Below are 24367 nucleotides of genomic sequence, written 5' to 3'. Positions count from 1 at the left end.
ATGTCCCAGAACACGCATGAAGATAATGCAAATTATGGTTATGGAGAGCAATTGATAAGTAGAGCTGCTGTCTGAGCTTTCCTTCCACCCCTTACGATTGTCTGCAGAGTTTCCTTTTATGAGTCACTTACTTTGCATTAAGCGTCTGCTCACTTATGATCTATACACCAAGAACTAATATCTATGTGACAATATATAATAATATATAGAGCTTGAAATCCTTCTAACCACAGATCTGTATGTCCATCTACAGCACGTATCAATCTATAGTATCTATCTACGTCATCTATTGTGGGGATTCTCTCTGGTAAACAGGATAAGCGGAGGCAGTACAGAGGAGCGGAGGCAGTACAGAGGGGCGGAGGCAGTACAGAGGGGCGAACGCAGCACAGAGGGGGCGGAGGCAGCACAGAGGGGGCGGAGGCAGCACAGAGGGGCGAACGCAGCACAGAGGGGGCGGAGGCAGTACAGAGGGGCGGAGGCAGTACAGAGGGGCGGACGCAGCACAGGGGGGCGGACGCAGTACAGAGGGGCGGACGCAGTACAGAGGGGCGGACGCAGGACAGGGGGGCGGACGCAGGACAGGGGGGCGGACGCAGCACAGGGGGGCGGAGGCAGCACAGAGGGGCGGAGGCAGCACAGAGGGGCGGAGGCAGCACAGAGGGGCGGAGGCAGCACAGAGGGGCGGAGGCAGCACAGAGGGGCGGACGCAGCACAGAGGGGCGGACGCAGCACAGAGGGGCGGACGCAGCACAGAGGGGCGGAGGCAGCACAGAGGGGCGGAGGCAGCACAGAGGGGCGGACGCAGCACAGAGGGGCGGACGCAGCACAGAGGAGCGAACGCAGTACAGAGGAGCGGAGACAGTACAGAGGGGCGGAGGCAGTACAGAGGAGCGGAGGCAGTACAGAGGAGCGGAGGCAGTACAGAGGGGCGGACGCAGTACAGAGGGGCGGACGCAGTACAGAGGGGCGGACGCAGTACAGAGGGGCGGACGCAGTACAGAGGGGCGGACGCAGCACAGAGGGGCGGAGGCAGCACAGAGGGGCGGAGGCAGCACAGAGGGGCGGAGGCAGCACAGAGGAGCGGACGCAGTACAGATGGGCGGACGCAGTACAGAGGGGCGGAGGCAGCACAGGGGGGCGGACGCAGCACAGAGGAGCGGACGCAGTACAGAGGAGCGGACGCAGTACAGAGGAGCGGAGACAGTACAGGGGGGCGGACGCAGCACAGAGGAGCGGAGACAGCACAGAGGGGCGGACGCAGTACAGAGGAGCGGAGGCAGTACAGAGGAGCGGACGCAGTACAGAGGGGCGGAGGCAGCACAGAGGGGCGGAGGCAGCACAGAGGGGCGGAGGCAGCACAGAGGGGCGGAGGCAGCACAGAGGGGCGGACGCAGCACAGAGGGGCGGACGCAGCACAGAGGGGCGGAGGCAGCACAGAGGGGCGGAGGCAGTACAGAGGGGCGGACGCAGTACAGAGGGGCGGACGCAGTACAGAGGGGCGGACGCAGTACAGAGGGGCGGACGCAGTACAGAGGGGCGGAGGCAGCACAGAGGGGCGGAGGCAGCACAGAGGGGCGGAGGCAGCACAGAGGGGTGGAGGCAGCACAGAGGAGCGGACGCAGCACAGAGGGGCGGACGCATTACAGAGGGGCGGAGGCAGCACAGAGGGGCGGAGGCAGCACAGAGGAGCGGACGCAGTATAGAGGCACCAACCAAGTTGTAAACCAAAAGTTCAGTGTTTATTCACTCATTAGAAAGTTCACAGAACAAAAAAAAACACTTTCAAGCAAAAAGTCACCTTGCAGTATTGGTGTCAGTTCACACCATGCGGCCTGTTCTGCCAACAAGAGTCCATCAGCAGGCTTTAGTCGGCCTGTTTCCCCTCACATGGGTCCTCCACCCCGGCACAAGCCTCAGATCCCAATACGGAGATTTCTTCTTCTGAACCCAGTTGTCTTTTAAAGGCAGCTAGGTGTTGTCAAACCCCGGACCGGCACTTGAGATCCAGTCCGGTGTTTGACCCCACCTGGCCGCCAATCAGTCCAGCTGCACGCGCTGGGAGGAAAATACCTGTTTTCCCAGACAACTCCCTTTACTGTGTCACACCATCTACAGTAATTACCTCCCATATCTATCTACAGAATCTATCTTATCTACATACCATATCCATCAACCGTATCAATCTACTGAATCCATCTATCAACTGACATTTTGTATCTGGTATTATGTAAAGAAATTCGAATCACTTTACAATCAGGCTCAGTGGTTAGCACTGGTGCCGTGCAGCGCTGGGGTCCTAGGTTCGAATCCAACCAAGAACTACATCTGCATGGAGTTTGTATGTTCTCCCTGGGTTTGCGTGGGTTTCCTCCGGGTTCTCCAGTTTCCTCCCACACTCCACAGGCATACTGATAGGGACCTTAGATTGTAAGCTCCTGGGGACAGTTGGATGCAAATTTCTGTAAAGCGCTGCAGAATATAGTAGCGCTATATAAGTGCATAAAATAAATAAATAATATTTAAAAACTTTTGGTAACTTTCTGGTATACTGCACACATTTACCTGTATTATATATCTATCTATCTATCTATCTATCTATCTCATATCTATCTATCTCATATTCATCTATCCAATATCTATCTATCTTATCCAATATCTATCTATCTTTTATATATCTATCTATCCAATATCTATCTATCTATCTATCTCATATTCTCATATTTATCTATCTTTCTATCCAATATCTATCTATCTATCTATCTTTATGTATATACAGACGTGGACAAAATTGTTGGTACCCTTTGGTCAATGAAAGAAAAAGTCACAATGGTCACAGAAATAACTTTAATCTGACAAAAGTAATAATAAATTAAAATTCTATAAATGTTAACCAATGAAAGTCAGACATTGTTTTTCAACCATGCTTCAACAGAATTATGTAAAAAAATAAACTCATGAAACAGGCATGGACAAAAATGATGGTACCCCTAGAAAACACAGAACATAATGTGACCAAAGGGACATGTTAATTCAAGGTGTGTCCACTAATTAGCATCACAGGTGTCTACAACCTTGTAATCAGCCATTGGGCCTATATATATGGCTCCAGGTAATCACTGTGTTGTTTGGTGATATGGTGTGTACCACACTCGACATGGACCAGAGGAAGCAAAGGAAAGAGCTGTCTCAAGAGATCAGAAAGAAAATTATAGACAAGCATGTTAAAGGTAAAGGCTATAAGACCATCTCCAAGCAACTAGATGTTCCTGTGAGTACAGTTGCACATATTATTCATAAGTTTAAGATCCATGGGACTGTAGCCAACCTCCCTGGACGTGGCCGCAGGAGGAAAATTGATGACAAATCTAAGAGACGGATAATCCGAATGGTAACAAAAGAGCCTAGAAAGACTTCTAAAGAGATTCAAGGTGAACTTCATGCTCAAGGAACATCAGTGTCAGATCGCACCATCCGTCGTTGTTTGAGCCAAAGTGGACTACATGGGAGACGACCAAGGAGGACACCATTGTTGAAAACGAATCATAAAAAAGCAAGACTGGAATATGCCAAACTACATGTTGACAAGCCACAAAGCTTCTGGGAGAATGTCCTGTGGACAGATGAGACAAAAATCGAAGTTTTTGCCAAGGCACATCAGCTGTATGTTCACAGACGAAAAAATGAAGCATATCAAGAAAAGAACACTGTCCCTACTGTGAAACATGGAGGAGGCTCTGTTATGTTCTGGGGCTGCTTTGCTGCGTCTGGCACAGGGTGTCTTGAATCTGTGCAGGGTACAATGAAATCTCAAGACTATCAAGGAATTCTAGAGAGAAATGTACTAGCCAGTGTCAGAAAGCTTGGTCTCAGTCGCAGGTCATGGGTCTTGCAACAGGACAATGACCCAAAACACACCGCTAAAAACACCCAAGAATGGCTAAGAGGAAAAAATTGGACTATTCTAAAGTGGCCTTCTATGAGCCCTGACCTCAATCCTATTGAGCATCTTTGGAAGGAGCTGAAACATGCAGTCTGGAAAAGGCACCCTTCAAACCGGACACAACTGGAGCAGTTTGCTCATGAGGAGTGGGCCAAAATACCTGCTGAGAGGTGCAGATGTCTCATTGACAGTTACAGGAAGCGTTTGATTGCAGTGATTGCCTCAAAAGGTTGCGCAACAAAATATTAAGTTAGGGGTACCATCATTTTTGTCCATGCCTGTTTCATGAGTTTATTTTTTTACATAATTCTGTTGAAGCATGGTTGAAAAACAATGTCTGACTTTCATTGGTTAACATTTATAGAATTTTAATTTATTATTACTTTTGTCAGATTAAAGTTATTTCTGTGACCATTGTGACTTTTTCTTTCATTGACCAAAGGGTACCAACAATTTTGTCCACGTCTGTATATATGTATACTAGATAGATATATTTATCAGGAACAGTGACGCTCTGTTCTCCACCCATCCCACTGTCCATATCTATTTGCATGATCTATCATAACTAATGACCTACAACTGGATGACAGTCCAGTGCACACGACCTAAGAGAAAAAACTAACAGTCACAATACATAATACTGAGCGCTAGATGTACTCAGGTCAGACACAATCCCGGCAGAAGAAAAATCTGAAATACTAGACAAGTTACACAATATCAAGCCAGAGTCAATACCAGGAGGTCACATCAAGGTCCAGAAAGTCAGACAGAAGAGCACAGTCACAGCCAGGCCGGAGTCAGGAAAGCTGGAGAAGAGCAAATCGAGGCCAGTGCGGTGCAAAGACCAATCACAGGCAACTGTGTCCAGCACTCGTGTGTTTAAATAGGCTGCATTTTAGGTCACATGGACATCAACAAGCTGAACGTGTCGGCGCTCCGGCACTCTGAGTCCTGGCCTGGGTTCCATGGGTACCGGTACACCGATGGTGCTGTATATTGAGAGATGCACCCGCTGGCAGGGCCGACCATATTTTTGTTTGTCTATGCTTCTCTCCTCTCTCCTACCGCTATCTCTCACCTCTCTCTCATCTTTTTCTATCTCATCTCTACCTATTTATCATCTCTTAAAAATGTATGGCACACTAAGGGTACTTTCACACTAACGTTAAAGTTTTCCGGTATTGAGATCCGTCATAGCGGCTCAATACTGGGAAACAAAAAAACGCTTCCGTTTTGTCCCCATTCATCATAAATTGGGACAAAACTGAACTGAACAGAACGCAGTGCTCCAAAATGCATTCCGCTCCATTTAGTTGCGTTCCCAGACCGGAGAGCAAACCGCAACGTGTTATATATTGCTTTCCGTCCTGGGGATGCGGAGCAAAACGGTCTGCACAAATAGAAAACTGATCCGTCCCCCATTGACTTTCAATGGAGTTAATGACGGATCCATTTTCGCTATGTTAAAGAATAGATAATACAACCGGATCCGTTCAAATGGATGCAGACGGTTGTATTATCAGTAACAGAAGCGTTTTTGCTGAACCCTGCCCGATCCGGCAAAAACACTAGTGTGGAAGTCGCCCAAGTTACTGCCCTGTAAAGATTTTAAGCAAATGATATTAAGCAAATGAAACAGCTGGCAATTATTATTATTTTGTTTTATTTTTTTATTTTTTGTTATTTATTTCTATTTAGGTAAAACATTCTATTTATGGTTCTGCTGCATGTGGCAACACATGATGGGCTGTTGTATCTTGCACCAAACAATTCAAAAGCATCATATCCGCATGAGAGCATCATCTTCTTTCAGCTGCTGTACGGGGGTCTTCGTGTTCATTTCAACATTGCTGTGATCTAGAGGGGCTAGAAATTGTTATATTTCGGCAGAACTTTCCATGTGAGCATCAGGAGCTGCAGGGGAATCTGTACCAAACCAGATCTCCTTTGGAAAATGCTTAAATTACAAGAGAGAGACATCTTACGACATGATCTGATCTCCTACTGTTGACAGCTGGGGTGGGATGCAATTGTCAGACAAGAACCATAGGAGACACATTCATTTTTGATAAGCTAAAATTCAGGAACAAATGTATTCATGGCATATATGTGATTCCTCACAACCCTGCTCTATATGCCGTTATACAATATGCATCACCTTCCTTCACACTGTTTCAGAAAACTGATTTGTGCCCTAGAAACATTTTGAAGAAAGTCGCACGTCGTGTGAAATTATTTCTTTTCAGCAACTTCACAGGTTGTAGCATAACAAAATGCATGCACAAAATCATAAAAGATTCAAAAACTGTTACACAAGGTCAAATAATTTAGGTAATCACTGTCTCACAAACATTTGAGCTAAATAAATAGCAAAAAATTCCACTCACACCTGATTAAATAATAATAAAGCCTCAAAAGGGAGAAAAACAGGAAACAACAATTACTATAATACTGCTCCTAGGTATAAGAATATAACTACTATAATACTGCTCCTATGTACAAAAATGTATAACTACTATAATACTGCTCCTATGTACAAGAATATAACTACTGTAATACTGCTCCTATGTACAGGAATATAACTACTATAATACTGCTCCTATGTACAAGAATATAACTACTATAATACTGTTCCTATGTACAAGAATATAACTACTATAATACTGCTCCTATGTACAAGAATATAACTACTATAATACTGCTCCTATGTACAAGAATATAACTACTATAATACTGCTAGTATGTACAAGAATATAACTACTATAATACTGTTCCTATGTACAAGAATATAACTACTATAATACTGCTCCTATGTACAAGAATATAACTACTTTAATACTGCTCCTATGTACAGGAATATAACTACTATAATACTGCCTCCCATGTACAAGAATATAACTACTATAATACTGCCTCCTATGTACAGGAATATAACTACTTTCATACTGCCTCATATGTACAAGAATATAACTACTATAATACTGTTCCTATGTACAAGAATATAACTACTATAATACTGCTCCTATGTACAAGAATATAACTACTATAATACTGCTCCTATGTACAAGAATATAACTACTATAATACTGCTAGTATGTACAAGAATATAACTACTATAATACTGTTCCTATGTACAAGAATATAACTACTATAATACTGCTCCTATGTACAAGAATATAACTACTTTAATACTGCTCCTATGTACAGGAATATAACTACTATAATACTGCCTCCCATGTACAAGAATACAACTACTATAATACTGCCTCCTATGTACAGGAATATAACTACTTTCATACTGCCTCATATGTACAAGAATATAACTACTATAATACTGTTCCTATGTACAAAAATATATAAGTACTATAATACTGCCTCCTATGTACAAGAATATAACTACTATAATACTGCTCCTATGTACAAGAATATAACTACTATAATACTGCTCCTATGTACAAGAATATAACTACTATAATACTGCCTCCTATGTACAAGAATATAACTACTATAATACTGCCTCCTATGTACAAGATTATAACTACTATAATACTGCCCCCTATGTACAAGAATATAACTACTATAATACTGCCTCCTATGTACAAGAATATAACTACTATAATACTGCCTCCTATGTACAAGAATATAACTACTATAATACTGCTCCTATGTACAAGAATATAACTACTATAATACTGCTCCTATGTACAGGAATATAACTACTATAATACTGCCTCCTATGTACAAGAATATAACTACTATAATACTGTGTGTGTATATATATCTATACACACACATACACACAGTATATTTACTCACACACAAATACCTACTAGTTGGTGGATTTTCGGGGTTTATTATTGCAGTTGTTCTCTTCAGCTGCTGCGTATTGCTGGGTGTTTGTGCCGCTTTGGCCGGAGTCGTAGCGCGCTCTTCACACTGTCTGTAACTTTCCATTACCTGTATGGAGAGGGCCAGCGATGGACTATAGACCAATTTTGAAAGGCATGCTATGACCATTTGTCAAGATGTCTGAAGTAATCATTCTGATTATAGCAATTGCAGAATGACAGATTTTCCTGTTCCGCGAGCTTTGTTCTCCAATATCTGATCCAGCACTAACAATATCTCATCATGGAACGTGACCGCCAGAAGTGGAGGACTTCACATTGCAGCATCAGGACTCTGGAAATTGCATTTACCAACCATAGTAACAGACTGGAGTTCATTAATGTTTGGCCAGATCTTCTCCCCTTTGCTCCTCAGCTTAGATTTGTTATAATTGATCCGAGTCGGTGAAACAGAAAACATAAGTTCTGTCTCTGACAATTTTGACTTCCTTAAAAAGGAAGAAAAAAAAAAACATTCTGAAGCGAAGGCTTAATGACATTTTTTATTTCATGAACGTAATTCCTACAATCACAATAATTGGTGCACTGCTTCATCACTGTATCTGCTAATTAGCAGTGAGAAGTGTTACCGTTATACAGTCATATCTACAGGTTGGCTTTGCAGCCACCACAATGGCGAACCTCACAGCAGTGTCATGGCGACTTCAGTTCTTAGGTCTGTTCAGTATTTTATTTGGTTCTTAGGTCAGGTTCCATCCCGAAATCCCCATAGAATCCACAAATAGTGTGCATCTAATCATGGCTGCACCACCAATGAGGCCAGGTGAGGCGAACGCCTCAGGCAGCACCAGGTAGGGGCAAGGGGGGGCAGCGGAAGGGCCATGGGCAATGAGCGCTTTCATTGAGGCAAAGGGGTTAGGTTTAGAAATTGGCTTAGGGGGAGGGAGCGCTGTTTTAGTTTTCGCCTCAGGCAGCAGAAAGGCTAGGTGCAGCCCTGCATCCAATGCATGCAAAAAAAAGGTTTCCATGACCTCGTTTGCACCAGAGCGCATTTTTTTCTTTTTGTTTTTTGTTTTTTCTTTGGCAAAAAATTCTGAAAACTAGAGCTCATTCAGATGACCCTATATTTTTATCCACATCCATTATGCAATTTTGCGGAAAGGATGCCGACCCATTTATTTCAATGGGGTCGCAAAATATTCAGCGCACCGTGTGCTGTCCACATCCGTACCTCCGTTCTGCGGCCCCACAAAAAATACAGAACATGTCCGACTCTTTTCCGCAATTGTGGACAAAAATAGGCTCGTCTATCATAGGGCAGGCCGTTCCATCTGCACAATGCGGAATGCGCGTGGCCGGTATCCATCTTTTGTGGATCCGCAATATGCGGACCAAAAAAAATATACGTTCATCTAAATGAGCCATTAATGTAATGCTGTCTAGCCGATTAGCTCCATTAAATGGAGTTGATTCTAAAGTGGGTCTCTGGCATTTTTTATACTGTTTTTCAGCTTAAAAAAAGTACAAGCACCCTCCTGGGATTTCTGGTGCAGTTTCTGTAGTAAATGCTTGTTGGATTTGTATATTGTGTGAACAAACCTTTATAAACCTATAAAAAGATGATCAACTAATTGGTTTCACAGGCATTTGCCATACGGTGCCCTCTGCAGGGGAGATTCGGTATTACATTGTGGCCATTCGTAATGCAATGGTTTCTCAATTTTGTATTTTTTTTGCTAATGAAAAAAAACTGAAACAAAGAAATAAACAAAAGGGGTATTTTAGCCAAAGGCAAATAAGGGTCAATTCAGACGTCCGTAGATGTTTTGAGTTCCGCAAAACATAAATACCGGCCATATGTGTTCTGCATTTTGCGGACCACACATGGCAGGCCTTATGATAGAAATAAACGCAAAAACACAAATGCAATCGCACTCTGCAACCAGCACTCTGCCCTGCCTCTATGCTGGATGTTGAATGAGGCATTGGTGTACATTTTGGCCAAAGCGTAATAAGCCACTCACCACGTCAAGGTCGCCTCCATGAGTGGTCCCTAACACTAGTTCCTACCTGTTATGGGCCATGACAGCCACACAAAGTCCAGGGAGCGCAGGTACAGCATGCACGCCAAGCACACTCTGCTTTTAACCCCGTCCGGTGCCATAACAGCTTCCATCGGATCCAGGGATGCAAGTACCAACATGCATGCTGAGCCCACTATATACTTCTCCTGGAGCCAAATGGCTACTGGTAGGTGCTATATAAGCAGGTTCAGTTTTATACTGACTTTAAAACCTGCCTCCAGGGCAGACTAACTGGTCAGGTGTGCATGACTGCATGGAGATCTCCAAGCAGTCATGCACACTTGACCAGTTAGTCTGCCCTGGAGTCAGGTTTTAAAGTCAGTATAAAACTGAGTCTGCTGGTGGGTGTCTAACCTATATACCCTCACTGATCACCAGAATATGGCACCCAGGTCCCTTTCTCTCCTTAGCCTAAAGAAAGCAGCTAGGAAGAGTTAGTGACACTGACCGGAACAGCTGAGCATAATGATTGGCTTATTTGTCAGTGCCATAGACTTTGAATAGGCCAGGGTGGTCATTTCTGGCAATCGGTGAGGGTCCCACCATTCAGACTTCACCTAATCACCTATCTTCGTACAGAAAAAACACTTTAAGTTCCCCTACTCTAAACACCCCTGCCTGGAACTTGTCCCGTGAAAACGGTCCTTTCATTCTGTAAATTTGGAGTAATTATAATGGTAATCGAAGCGGACTGAAGTCGACACTATGATTGAGGATTGATTTCATTCATTTAGATCCTCGTTTCTTGGTCGGGAGTGTCTTGAAGGGACCCTTAGAAGGAAAATCAGTGGTAGCTTATTAGTTTTGTTTATATGAATCCCCAACACGTTGTTAATAATACAGTAGACGAGGCCTTTACGTTGGGAAATCAGCGGGATGAGAAGGGAGCTTTCTTTAATGGCCTCGCATGAATAAACGCTGTGTGTGGTCGAAGGCAGAGTGACAGCGCTCACAACGTTACCGCTGATCTATGTCTTTAATTCCGGGCTTTTATGAGAATGTTACTATTTATGCCCAACTTTTATTGTCCAAGTTTAATTGTGTTGAGATTAATTTTGCATTGTCTTCTTTCCCCTTCACAGAGGGTGACGAGACAGGAGTTATGGATAGTCTGCTCGAGGCCTTACAGTCAGGCGCGGCGTTCAGAGACCGCAGAAAACGAACTCCGAAAGCCAACGGTGAGTGAGATCTCCTAACACTTGTATTGTTGTTCAGCTGCTATGCTATGAAGCCTTTCTCTATGAGAACCCAGCTGGATGCTTCAGTGTGATCACACGCCTACCTGTTGTAACAATCTAAGCAGTGCAAAACATAAAAAACTTTATAGAAAAAAATTCACTTCAGAATGCTCTAGGTGGACACAAAAAAAAAAAATATATAAATATTGTAGGTTCTGCACCTTATTCAGCACTGACCTTGATAGCCTGGCACCCACAGAAAAACTTGCAGTCTGATTCCTAATGTATTAACTGGGTACTGGTATCTAAAGCCATGGACTGCCTGGCAGTGTGATTTGGGTGCTATGTGGTTATAGGATTTGTGCACTGTGTAGAATGTACGCCACAGGGCACTGTCCAACCTAAAGCCAGCCCTGTGTGTTAGATTTTGTTGTTTTTATATTTAGAGACCCAGAAGATGTTTCCTTTATTCCCTTTGGAGAAGTGTGTACTTTATTTAAAGGAACACGAAACAGAGAAAAAAATCCCAGGGTTCCGTTCCGTGCTTCTGTTGCGCAAAAAAAAAATAGAACTTGTTCTATCTTTTTTCAAGAACGGACAGATCGTGGGTCTGCGATGCACATGCGGCTGCCCCACGGTCAATGCCCATGCTGAGGACCACAATTTGCGGTCTGCAGCACACGGTCGTGTGAACAAGCCCTTACTGTGCTGTATCAGTCTGTAAGGCAACTGGCTGAAGCAGGAGACTTCCCCCCTTCTACCTTGTCTGCAGTAGGACAAAAAGATTAAGCCACACCCCTTGACTAAGTGATGCCAGTTTAAAATGGAAAAGCACAGCAGGATATTAACATTATGTTCTCTGCAGGATTTCTAGAAGACTGTTTGCAGGATTTTCTGCATGTTCCTGAGACAGGCTGGCAAACAGTGAGGGCAAGATTATCTCCTGTTCACTTTTATTTCAAGGTTTAGTGTTCCTTTAAATGAATGAATCTGGAGAGATGTGATGTTTCTCTTAATTGTGGAGTTTTTGTTAAAATGGTGAAATGTTTTTAGATACAAAAAGCACGGATATGTTTTCTTGGTCTACAGCTCGGTTCCCCCTGGGATTAAGTATGTACTGTGATGCTGAGTCCATCTTGATTCAAATTCCTTTCTGGGTGGCTTTATGGACTTTGTTCCTCCTGAATCTCCCATCTTATTTTTTGTTTAATTTAAGTTGTTACTGGTCCTTCTTTCTCTCCCTTCCAATGAGTTGGGTATCAATTTGTTTGGATTCCTTAATATGATGCTCTGTTCATATGATTTGTGATTCTACATCAGGGTTGCACAACTTTTCTGGTCCTATGGCCACAACATCCAATTGTACCTGTCTGAAGGTCCCCAATTAAACCTTTAAGGATGTTTTCATCTCAGGTGTTTTTGGCATATCGACTATGTATTCTATAATTATCTGACTGGTAGGGTTTGACTTTTGGGACCACTACCTATGAGAACATAGAAACAGCCAATAATTTCACAACTACCACAAACTACAATGTAGAACAGCATATATAGATGGTGTCCTTTCCAATTCCTCTCTGAAGTACTGAACATTGGTGAAGGGCCCCCATTTTCCGGACTTATGGGGAGCAGATGCGAAACCCCCATAGATACTTATGACATATCTTGTGCTAGAAAGCTATGAGTTCCCCCGTCTGCATGTTGTACACCCCAGTTATATCGATACATAAGGCATGCAACCATTTATACACTTTTGGTGGGGGTGAGATAGAGACATAAGTTGTCTTGAAATTTTGACAAAGTTTTGTAACTATGAACATATGATATCAACGAGGTAGAGGGCAATGAGTGCCTCATGCCTCTTTTATGCCACTGGTCCCTAGTGAGGTGATAGTTGAACCAGTTACTAAAGCCATTTGATTGCTACAGATGGAGTAGATTTAGCGATGCTATATGTGTATCCACTCCAAAATCCTGAATGTAGAAATCGTTCTGCCCAATTTTAAAGGAACTTTCTGATAATCATCTTTCAAATGACCAGGGATGATGATTATGCATTAATAAAGTCTACTCCTCCAGTAAACATGTAACTCTCCAAACACGTGAGCCGAGAATTCTCTTGTCAGCCAGTGAATTATAACCGAGATATCTTAAGAGATATTATGAGTGAATTATGGTTTCTCCATTCTGGAGGTAATGAATGGAACTCATCCATCAAATTGTCGTCGCCAAAAGTTAGAGATGAGTTGATATTTCGGTGAACATATTTTTGATGTGTCTGTAATTAACATAATTACCCTGTACTGTGTGATTAACAGAGGTCTGCCATCGATCATAGCCTACAACATAGCTATAGGATAAATTCTATACAGTGATCCCTCAAGATAGCCTCAGGATACAATGTTTTCAACATACAATGGTCTTTTCTGACCCATCGTAAGTTTAAACTAGACTCAACATACAATGTCTCAGACTCAAATCCAACAAATGAAGGCCACTTCTCTGGTAAACTAGCTGGATTAGTAGCTAGTTAGCAGCTATTCCTGACTGTAATATGTAAGGTCTCGTTTTATCTGTCTTAGTTATCTGCTTGTTTTATTTAAATCTTCATTTCTTTTATCTTGGATGACATTTTGGGGCTTTGGAACCGATTACTCAACTTACAATGGTTTCAACATACAATGATCCTCCTGGAACCAATTAATATTATATCTTGACGGACCACTGTACATTATGCCAAATGGTTTCCATTCTTAAAGGGGTATTCCTCACTTTAATGCCTCTGTATGAGCATTAAAAAAGCACATAAGTGCAGTCTAAAGAAAGCTTCTGCCTGGAAGACCCAAAGACTCTACTGCTCTTCCCACTCCCCCCCCCCCCTACAATCCAGGAAGCAGTGCTAGCAGCCATCTTCATCGCATAGTTATTGGGGCTTGAAATGTTGGATCAGTACATCAGAATTTGTACTGCTTGGTGATTAACAATTTAGGATCTCTACAGGAGCATGGAGATGACTGGCGTGACCTGCCAGATGTGGTCTCTGTGGCTATGATGTTGTCTGAACGCGTGTGGCCTTGATGTCTGTCACACTACATTGCCTATCTAAGAATAGCCTAGATCAAGAATAGCTGCAACGTGCAGCCTCCCCCCCAGGGCCCACCTATAACGCGACCCAGGTGTAGGAATGCCGAGTGGTGTAGTGTGGCCTGTTTCTTCATGTGTCATGGTGCTCCTACCTGGATATGGCTGGACCCCAGGCTTTGGCTCCAAAGCAATAAACAGTGGGAATAATTGAGGGATTGGAAAGAATAACTTGAATCCAGACCTTGAGATGAAGTTCAATGGCAGCTTTACTTTGAATAAGTGTTACTTCAAACAGTTTCAGACTTTGTCTTGGTTCCAGCAGGCTTTAGCATTAAACTGGCAGGAAAACTCAACTCCGCTCTATCCTTATCTCACTCTGCTGTACTGACAAGCTGACTTGGTAACTTGGCTTCTTCTTAAGGCTCCATTCACACGTCCGCAAATGGGTCCGCATCCGTTCCGCAATTTTGTGGAACGGGTGCAGAGTCAGACCCATTCATTCTCTATGGGGATGGAATGGATGCGGAGAGCACACTGTGCTCTCCGCATCCACATTTCCGGAGCGTGCCGCCGATCTTCCGGTCCGCGACTCCGGAAAAAAATAGAACATGTCCTATTTTTGTCCGCAATTGCGGACAAGAATAGGCATTTCTATGGGGGTGCTGGCCGGGTGTACTGCAGATCCGCAATGCACTACGGATGTGTGAATAGACCCTTATGCTGCACTTCACTTTTTAGTCAGACTTCTCTTCAGCCAAGAATTAGGTTAGAATCCTGGCAGCTCCAACATGGAGTCTCAACCAGCACAAACCAGAACTGCCCACTTCCTTCTGGTAGCAAGCAGGGATGGTCCACTTCTGACCAAAGGGGGGGAGAATGGGATGGTGAGTTCCATTCTAACTATAGATCTGCCGTGTTTGCTGCCACCTGCTGGTGAACCTGGCACATTACATGAACAGTTACATAACATTATAATTGCACAGTGTTGAGGGACCTGGAAATAAATATATAGGTGACATACAGGTTAGACCATAAAAGAGAGTAGCAAGGTGCAGAAGTGGTAACACCACTCTGGGGTGTTACATAGCCAACCTGCTGCTCTCCAGCTGCCACCATGCCCTGATGAAGGCTGATAGCTGTAGGCAGTGTGGGCATGCTGGGAATTTTTAACATAGCCCTACCTATCATGTGCCATTTAAGTAAGAGTTATTGGGTCACCTCAGGAACCAAGACACCCTTCTCATCATCTATACAGTTGCCATGCCTTAGTGCATCTGTGCCCCCAAAACAGGTACTCTCCTGATAAATACTAGATGTTTGGGAGACACTTGGCTGTGCTATTGACATGCCATGAAATGAGGTGCCATGGATATCATGAACATTGGAATTCCATTCTACCAAACTCCTTGTAAAGATCAATTGTCTTCTCAAGGTTTCTCATAATGGCTGGCACATGACAGAGACAACCCACTTTGCCTACTTAAAGGAATTGTATAGGATTAGAAAAACATGGCTGAATTCTTTCAAAAACAGCACCTAACTTGTCCACAGTCTGAGGCATTGTAAAATGGTTCCACTTAAAGGGCTTCTGTCACCCCCCAAAACAAATTTTTCATTTTTGGGCATATTAAAATCCTTATTGGACGACTATTCCCTATATAGGGTTCTTACCTTGTTCTGTGGCTTGGTTTCATTAAAAATCTTACTTTTAAAATATGCAAATGACTTCACTACCAGCAAGTAGGGCGTCTACTTGCTGGTAGCCGCCGCATCCTCCTTTTAAAAAAACGCCCCCTCCTCCAGTTGATTGACAGGGCCAGGGAGCGCTCTCCTCCTCCGGCTGGCCCTGTCAGCATTTCAAATCCCTCGCCTGCACCTTACGTGTCTTCATTCGGCGCAGGCGCTCTGAGAGAAGGACGCTCGCTTCCTCAACACTTCCTTAGTGCGCCTGCGCCGATGACGTCTTCTCTTTCAGGTTTAGAGGTGATGTCATCGGCGTAGGCGCACTTAGGGAGTGCTGAGGAAGCGAGCGTCCTTCTCTCAGAGCTCCTGCGCCGAATGAAGACATGTAAGGTGCAGGCGCGGGATTTGAATTGCAGACAGGGCCAGCCGGAGGAGGAGAGCGCTCACTGGCCCTGTCATTCAACTGGAGGAGGGGGCGTTTTTTTAAAAGGAGGATGTGTCGGCTACCAGCAAGTAGAGTGCCATCAGTGCCACCGCCTCCTTGAAACTTGCCAAATACACCACCCTCCATTGTATAGCGGCTCTGCTTGGTATCGGAACTCAGCCCCATTCAGTTGAAAGAGACTGAGCTCCAGGTAGGCCATGTGACCAATGAACGTGACATCGCCGATTTAGGAAGATAATGCAGAGTTCACCGTAGTGTCATGGGCTGTTCAAACAGCTGATTGGCAGGGCTTTCAGGAGTTGGACCCCAGCTGATCGGTTATCAATGACATGATAAGCCATCAATATCAAAGTCTCGGAAAAACCCTTTAAGCTGCAATATCATACACAACCTGTGGACAGGTGTGGCACTGTTTTAGGCAGTAAATGGTCAAATTTTTCAAACCTTATATAATTACTTTATGGTAGGTAGGCAGCCCAAACCTGCCTGATTGTGGACATTAGTCTACAGAATCTGTTTGTACCCTATAAATAATGATCACATCTTATTAAAGTTCATGGCAGAGTCTTGCCGTAGAAAGCTGAACTATCCGAGAGTGCTTCTTCTCCTGTGAATCTCACAAAATCCAATATTCTAGAAGCTGAATTGTCAGTAGAGCAAAATATTCTATTCACGTCAGAAACATTCCTTCCCTTAGGACACAACTGTTTGCTGGAGAAAAATAAGAGATACTGGTGAGAAGTCATATCTTCCTGCCGCCGCTCTGATCCACTTAAGTTTGATGCCTAGAACGTGATCAACTTTATTTTCTAGAAAATCTATATTTTGAATATTCTGGTCTTAAATTCTCTGTGTTGTCAATTTCCTGTGGGTCACATAGAGATCAGGTTGGTGGTTCATTTCCACATAGAGGGAAAGGGAGATTTGTATTTGTTATATTCCACCTCCCTTCCCCCATACTGTGAAATGTAAGGACTAGTGTTAGTCGAGCACCCAAGTGCTTAGGTGCTCGAGCAGAACACCTCGGGATGCTCGGGTGCCCTACAGAGCACCCAAGCACAATGGAAGTCAATGGGAGAACCCGAGCATTAAACCAGGCACCCTCTGCTCTGAAGAGGGGCAGGGCCGTCTTTACCAAGGGGCAAAAGGGGCAGCTGCCCTGGGCCCAGTTGCTCCTGGGGGGCCCAAGGCAGCTGCCTCTTGAGCCCTGCTAGCTACTGCCCCGGGTGTCAGGCTGTCGGCTACACAGGCATCATGATCATAGTGTGTTAATGATCTAGGATCTTAATGAGTTGTGATCTAGGACCTTAATGACATCATTACCATGTGACCAGTAACCTAGCAATTACTGGTCACATGGCTATGAGGTCATCACAGGTCCTACTTATTGTTGCAGAAGTTAACTGTGGAGCTTTATTGTGTAAAGATTACATCATAAAAAGGTGACAGGGGCTGTTATGTTAATATACTGTAAACTACTGTATAGTGGGGTGCTGTATACTGTGTGGTGGGCTGTATATTCTGTAATGGGCTGTATATTGTGTAGTGGGCTGTATACTGTGGGGGGGGGGGGGTCTGTATACTGTGTGGTGGGCTGTATAGTGTGGGGGGGCTATACTGCTGTACTGTATACTGTGGGGGTCTGTATACTGTGGGTGCGGTATAGTGTGGAGTGCTATACTGCTGTACTGTATAGTGTGGGGGGGCCTGTATAGTGGGGGGGGAGTGCTATACTGCTGTACTGTATAGTGTGGGGGGCTGTATACTGTGGGTGCGGTATAGTGTGGAGTGCTATACTGCTGTACTGTATAGTGTGGGGGGCTGTATCGTGTATAGTTTGGGGTGCTGTATACAGTGAGGTGTTGTATACCGTGAGGTGCTGTATACTGTGGGCTGCTATACTGCTCTACTATATACTGTGGGGTACTGTATAGTGTGGGGTGCTATACTGCATACTGTGGGGTGCTGGGGTGCACTGTAACGCTAGGGTGAGTCGAGCACTGGTCTCCTTCCTGCAGAGCGGGGCCCACTTCCAGCCTGAGCCCAGCTGCCCAGAGCACTGAAAATCGAATTTAGAGGCAAAGTGTTAGGAAACATTCTTTCCTGTGTATTTACTTGTATATAAAGTGCAAGTGCTGCCAAAAATACAAGGAAGGGGCACTCCGATACAACCTGTATATCACATAAAGGACGGCCTCATTCACATTGTAGTACAATCGGTTCAGGTAGTGGGACTCCTACACTCATAAAGCCTATGCACTAAGTGAAAGGGCTGCCAAAAATTACAAGGAACTGGCACTCCAATCCACCCTAAGGAGGGCATTATACACACCTTTGAAAAATTATGATTGGTGGCCTGCTGGTGACCCTCAAAAACATTAGGAGCAAGGGCCTGCTGCTGATCTGCCCATCTAAAACATTAGGGGTGAGGGTCTGCTGCTGAGCTGACCATCTAAAATATTTTGTGGGCGAGGGCATTCTGCCGAGCTGACCATCTAGAAAAATTTGTGGGCGAGGGCCTGCTGCTGAGCTGACTATCTAAAAAATTTTGTTGGCGAGGGCTTATTGCCGAGCTGACCATCTAAAAAATGTTGTGGGTGAGGGCCTGCTGCCGAGCTGACCATCTAAAAAAAATTGTGGGCGAGGGTCAGCTGCCGAGCTGACCATCAAAATATTTAGGGGTGAGGGTCTGCTGCTGAGCTGACCCTCTAAAACATTATGGTTGAGGGCCTGCTGGTGAACCTCTAAAACATTATGCATGAGGGTCCGCTGCTGAGCTGACCCTCTAAAACAGGCATGGCCAACCTGAGGCTCTCCAGCTGTTGCAAAACTACAACTCCCAGCAAGCTTAGACTGCCTACAGCTATCAGCCTGAAGCAGGGCATGGTGGGAGTTGTAGTTTTACAACAGCTGGAGAGCCGCAGGTTGGCCATTCCTGCTCTAAAACATTAGGAGCGAGGACAGCCTAATAAGCATGTTCATATGATGGAGGAGAGGACAAGAAAAGTGAGATTGAACCATATACCCTTTTTAGTGATGGAAGGGGTGCATGGAAATACAGTGTATTTAATACACCATAAAAGCCACATTTAGAGTGCCTTTATGTTCAGCAGCTTTCCTCTGGTGGAGTACAGAAGTCAGGGGAAATCCAGGCCTTGTTCATTTTTATAAGAGTCAACCTGTCAGCATTTTCAGTTGACAAGCGGATGTGCTTATCAGTTATTATGCCCCCAGCAGCACTAAATACCCGCTCTGACAAAACGCTTGCTGCGGGGCAGGCCAACACCTCCAAGGCGTGGAGCGCCAGTTTACGCAATGTGTCCAGCTTGGACACCTAATAGTTGCAAGGCACACAGGGATCACTGAGGATGCTGACACGGTCTGCTACATACTCTTTCACCATCTTCAAAAAATTTTCCCTCCTTGTGACACTAGGCCACTCATCAGGGTTTGGGTGCTGGCGGGGTGTCATAATACTGTCCCAGGCCTTGGAGAATGTTGCCCTGCCTCTGTTGGAACTGCTGTTTGTTCCCCCCGTCTCCCCTCCTCGGTTGCCCAAGGAACTACGTACTCTGCTGCCAGCGTTATCAGCTGGAAATTTTTGGAGCTATTTTTCCACAAGGACCTTCTGGTATTGCACCATTTTGCTAGTCCTCTTCACCACAGGAATGAGAGATGAGAAGTTCTCTTTGTAGCGGGGGTCGAGAAGGGTGAACATCCAGTAATCGGTGTTGGCCAAAATGCGTACAACGCGAGGGTCACGGGAAGGGCAGCCTAACATAAAGTCAGCAATGTGTTCCAGAGTCCCAACAGACAAGACTTTGCTGTCTTCATCAGGAGGATGACTCTGAATCTCCTCATCCTCTTCCTCCTAATCTACCCATCCACGCTGAACAGATGGAATAAAACTTCCATGGGTACTACCCTCTGTAGTGGAGGCAACCGTCTCCTGCTCCTCCTCATCATCCAATTTGCGCTGAGAAGATGAACGGAGGGTGGACTGGCTATCACCCTGTGTACTGTCTTCCCCCATTTCCACCTCTTCTACATGCAAAGCGTCCTCCTTCATTGTGAGCAGCGAGCGTTTTGGTAGACACAGAAGTAGGATGATTTCACTGATATCTGTGTACCATCTGTGTTGATTCCTCAAGGTTACGTAGAACCTCACAGAGGTCAGAAATCTATGCCCACTCTTCGCTTGTGAAGAGCGAAGCTGACTGGAAAGGCGACGGCCATGTTGCAGCTGATATTCCATTACTGCCCTCTGCTGTTCACAAGGCCTGGCCAACATGTAGAACGTGGAGTTCCAGCATGTGCTCACGTCGCACAACAGTCGATGAGCTGGCAAGTTAAAGCGCTGCTGCGGCATTGCTGGATCACCGGAAGCTGTCGGTGACTTGAAAAAATGGGCACACGCGCAGCGCACCTTCATCAGTAGCTCAGGTAAATTGGGGTAGGTTTTGAAAAACCGCTGAACCACTAGGTTGAACACGTGGGATAGGCATGGGATGTGTGTGAGCTTGCCGAGCTCCAAATCAGCCAACAAGTTACGGCCATTATCAGACACAACCATGTCTGGTTGTAGGTTGAGTGGCGAGAGACATATCTCAGTCTGGTCTCTTATCTCCTGCCACAGCTCTGCGGCGGTGTTCTGTTTGTCTCCTAAGCAGATCAGTTTAAGCACAGCCTGTTGCCGCTTCCCCACTGCAGTGCTACACTGCTTCCAGCTACCGACTAATGGTTGGCTAGTGCTGCAAGATGATAATTCAGAGGTGGAAGTGGAGGAGTAGGCGGAGGAGGAGAAGTGGGGGTTGGAGCCACTAATGTCGGTGGCGGCGGAAACCCTGATGGAAGTAGGGCCTGCAATCCTTGGCGTCGGTAGCACCTGTGCCATCCCAGGGTACGATTCGCTCCCAGCCTCCACAACATTCACCCAGTGTGCCGTCAGGGAAATGTAGCGTCCCTGGCTACAAGCACTTGACCATATGTCAGTGGTTAAGTGGACCTTCCGAATAACTGGTTGGTCAGGGCACGGGTGATGTTACGTGGCACATGCTGGTGTAAGGCTGGGACTGCACGCTGTGAAAAATATTTACGGCTGGGGACAGAGTACCGCGGGACAGCCTCCGCCATCAGGCTGCGGAAGGCCTCAGTGTCCACAAGCCTAATTGGCAACATTTCCAGGGCCAGCAATTTGGAAAGGTGCGCATTTAGTGCTATGGCCTGTGGGTGGGTGGCTGGGTATTTACGCTTTCGTTCAAAGTCACAGTGAATGGCAGTGCTCACCTACACGTTTATTGGCTCCTTAGCAGCCAACAAACGTGCGGGGAGGAGACTTGAGCATCACGCTTGAGCACACTTGGTATTCGGCCGAGCATCGCGATGCTCGAGTAAAATTAGTGTTCGGCCGAGCATGCTCACCCAACACTAGTAAGGACATTAGAAGATCCTGGGAAACCTTCTACCATGTGAAAGCACAAACCTTTAGGCTCTGAGTCAATCCAGGAACATGGAACCTGAATTTCTATGTGCTTGTTATTCTGGTAGAAGAGAAGTTACTGGTTCTCATTGGGGAGATTCAGCTGGTGTGTGGAGACTCACATGCAATGCTCTATAGGAAAGAAAGTATGGAAATTAGTTGTCCCGCGGGAGGAAGAATACTTTCTCATATCAGCCAAGCCAGAGCTTCTTCCCTTTAGAAGAATCCCTGGTTTGATGAACATGAGAGTTTTCTTCCTTGTGGAGAAGAGCTACAGCAATTTGCATATATGTGTTTAGTATTAAAGGGGTGCCCGATCCTTAGTTCACATGGTGCTGCAGCCAATCTTTGGCCTCAGTGGCGACATGCTGTCCATGCTCATAAGAACTAGGAGGCTGGTGATTGATTGCACCAGTCTTGTGAAAAATTACCCCAATATCATCAGTACAGGCCCAATGGGGATCGAAGCGGCGGTACAATGGTGGGAAATTTTAAAAGTACGTTTTTTATTTTTTCCCCCCTCTATTTTAAAATGCCCCTGCTGAGGATAGCCAAGCACTTGCACTCTGCTATCTCCAACAGTCCTATAGCTTTGAATGGAGTGCCAGGGCGCATGTTTGCAATTCAAACAGGGGAAAAGGGTGCTCCCACTCACATGATCGTCAGGGGCCCCAGTGGTCAGACCTCCGCCTATCACACATATCCCCTAGCCTTAAAGGGCTTCCGTCACCCCACTAGTTAAATTCCTTATACTGCGATATATGAAAATATAATGGTGTTACTTACTTTCATTCAGCAGTTTCTTATAAAAACAAACTTTTATAATATGTAAATTAGGTCTCTACCAGCAAGTAGGGCGTCTACTTGCTGGTAGCCGCCGCAAAAAAACACCCCCTCGTCGTGTTGATTGACAGGGCCAGCCGCGATCTCCTCCTCCGGCCGGCCCTGTCAGCATTTCAAAAATCACGAGCCTGTGTTCATTCGGCGCAGGCGCTCTGAGATGAGGAGGCTCGCCTCCTCAGCACTCCCTCAGTGCGCCTGCGCCGATGACGTCTTCTCTTTCGGTGATGTCATCGGCGCATGCGCACTGAGGGAGTTCTGGTAGAGACCTAATTTACAGATTATAAAAGTTAGTTTTTATAAGAAACTGCTGAAGGAAAGTAAGTAACCCCATTATATTTTCATATATGGCAGTATAAGGAATTGAACTAGCCCAAAAAAAAATAATATTACTTTAGTGGGGTGACAGAAGCCCTTTAAATTTATAAATGGAAAAAGCAACATATAAAAGAATTACAATTACATAAAAAACCTTGATTGGATACATCATGCAGTTCAGGAGATGGTTCTCCCATCGTGCTTCATGATAGGTCATAGATTTCATTTTATCCTGTCCTCATTCCTCATTGTTGGACAATACGAGCCATTGTATGACCATCCAAGAAAGTTGAAGGAAGGGTATGGCAAAATCTGTGTCATGATAAAATGCCTCCCAGAAGGGCAGTCATTAGACTGGGTTCCGCTTACCTCTTTTACCTATGAGGTACTCAAAATAACAATATTTCAAAGTCGATTTGGGTCTTTAAGATTGGATTCCCACCCGTTAGACAGATCCCGGGTGGATATATTCACATTTTGTCTCAAGACAATACAAGATTTAGATTCAGTCAACTATGATTACTAGGGAGAGCAAAGAAAGAGGTGGCAGAGACATTGGCTCTACGACAGCTAATAGGGCAGAAAATGGTACCTACCAGATAGCAACCCCCCCCCCCCCCCCCAAAAAAAAAGAGCTAAACATTAATAGTCCAGAACAGCCAAGCTCACAGGATAAAGAGTGCTTATAGAGACATTGCATAAGGATCCAGGTACAATAGCTACGGTAATTTTGAGATAACAATACCTTTAAGACTCCTTACTTGTAATATAATGTGGACTCAAACCATAACATTAAAAATAAAATGAAATATATTGCAAAATAAGGTGAATTTTAGGACTTGTTCATTAATGTTACATACAGTAGAACAAATGAACTAAATGTTACGCTCGCCCTCATGTCCTAATTAACGTAGCACACAATTTTGCTGAAACTTGGGGAAAAAGGTCACTTAAAAGTTTAATAAAGAAACCAGCAACTCCATAACCACTTACCACAGCAAAAAATAAAATAAAAAAAGAAACAAGAATATGACTTTGCTTTTAAATGACTAAAAGTAGCTCAAGTTAAGACTCTCCTCGTGACCTCTCTCTCTAAACTGTGGGATTTTACGATATTTTCTTGCCCAATTTGGCAAATGCTGTCATACAGTAACTTTGTTGACTGATGGCCGTAGAATGTTCCATACCACTTAGGTAAGAAAAGAAAAAATACATTTTTGAAAATTACAGACCTTGATTTCCCCAGTTTCCTACATTGAAAATACTCAATGAAAGGTGAAGGGAGCGCAAAGTGAACGTATATGCTTTGTGACCTAATTATGCTGGGCGATGTATGACACAGAGCGAAGCCACCAGTGTTTTACCCGCTGCAGGTCTGGACAGTGCACAGAGTATGTACGGCGCTCGACAGTCAGGATATAAAGGAGAATTTAGACTTAAGACATGCATTTTATTGACCTCATTT

The 24367-nt window shown here is 44.7% G+C and overlaps 1 protein-coding gene across 4 annotated transcripts in view; it reads left to right on the top strand.

The window, feature by feature from the left end:
* DIAPH2 (diaphanous related formin 2) overlaps positions 1-24367 on the top strand; it is a 1273340-nt gene that overhangs the window by 1052436 nt on the left and 196537 nt on the right. For all 4 annotated transcript variants that reach the window (XM_044268818.1, XM_044268816.1, XM_044268815.1 and 1 more), the window contains one exon: positions 10958-11053. In XM_044268818.1, the coding sequence (XP_044124753.1) occupies positions 10958-11053 (96 nt within the window). The remainder of the gene's footprint in view (positions 1-10957; positions 11054-24367) is intronic.

Source organism: Bufo gargarizans, chromosome 9 (assembly GCF_014858855.1).
Source record: "Bufo gargarizans isolate SCDJY-AF-19 chromosome 9, ASM1485885v1, whole genome shotgun sequence".
NCBI classification, from domain to species: domain Eukaryota; kingdom Metazoa; phylum Chordata; class Amphibia; order Anura; family Bufonidae; genus Bufo; species Bufo gargarizans.
The sequence above is the reverse complement of the archived record's forward strand: the minus strand, read 5'-3'. Positions and strand labels throughout refer to the sequence as shown.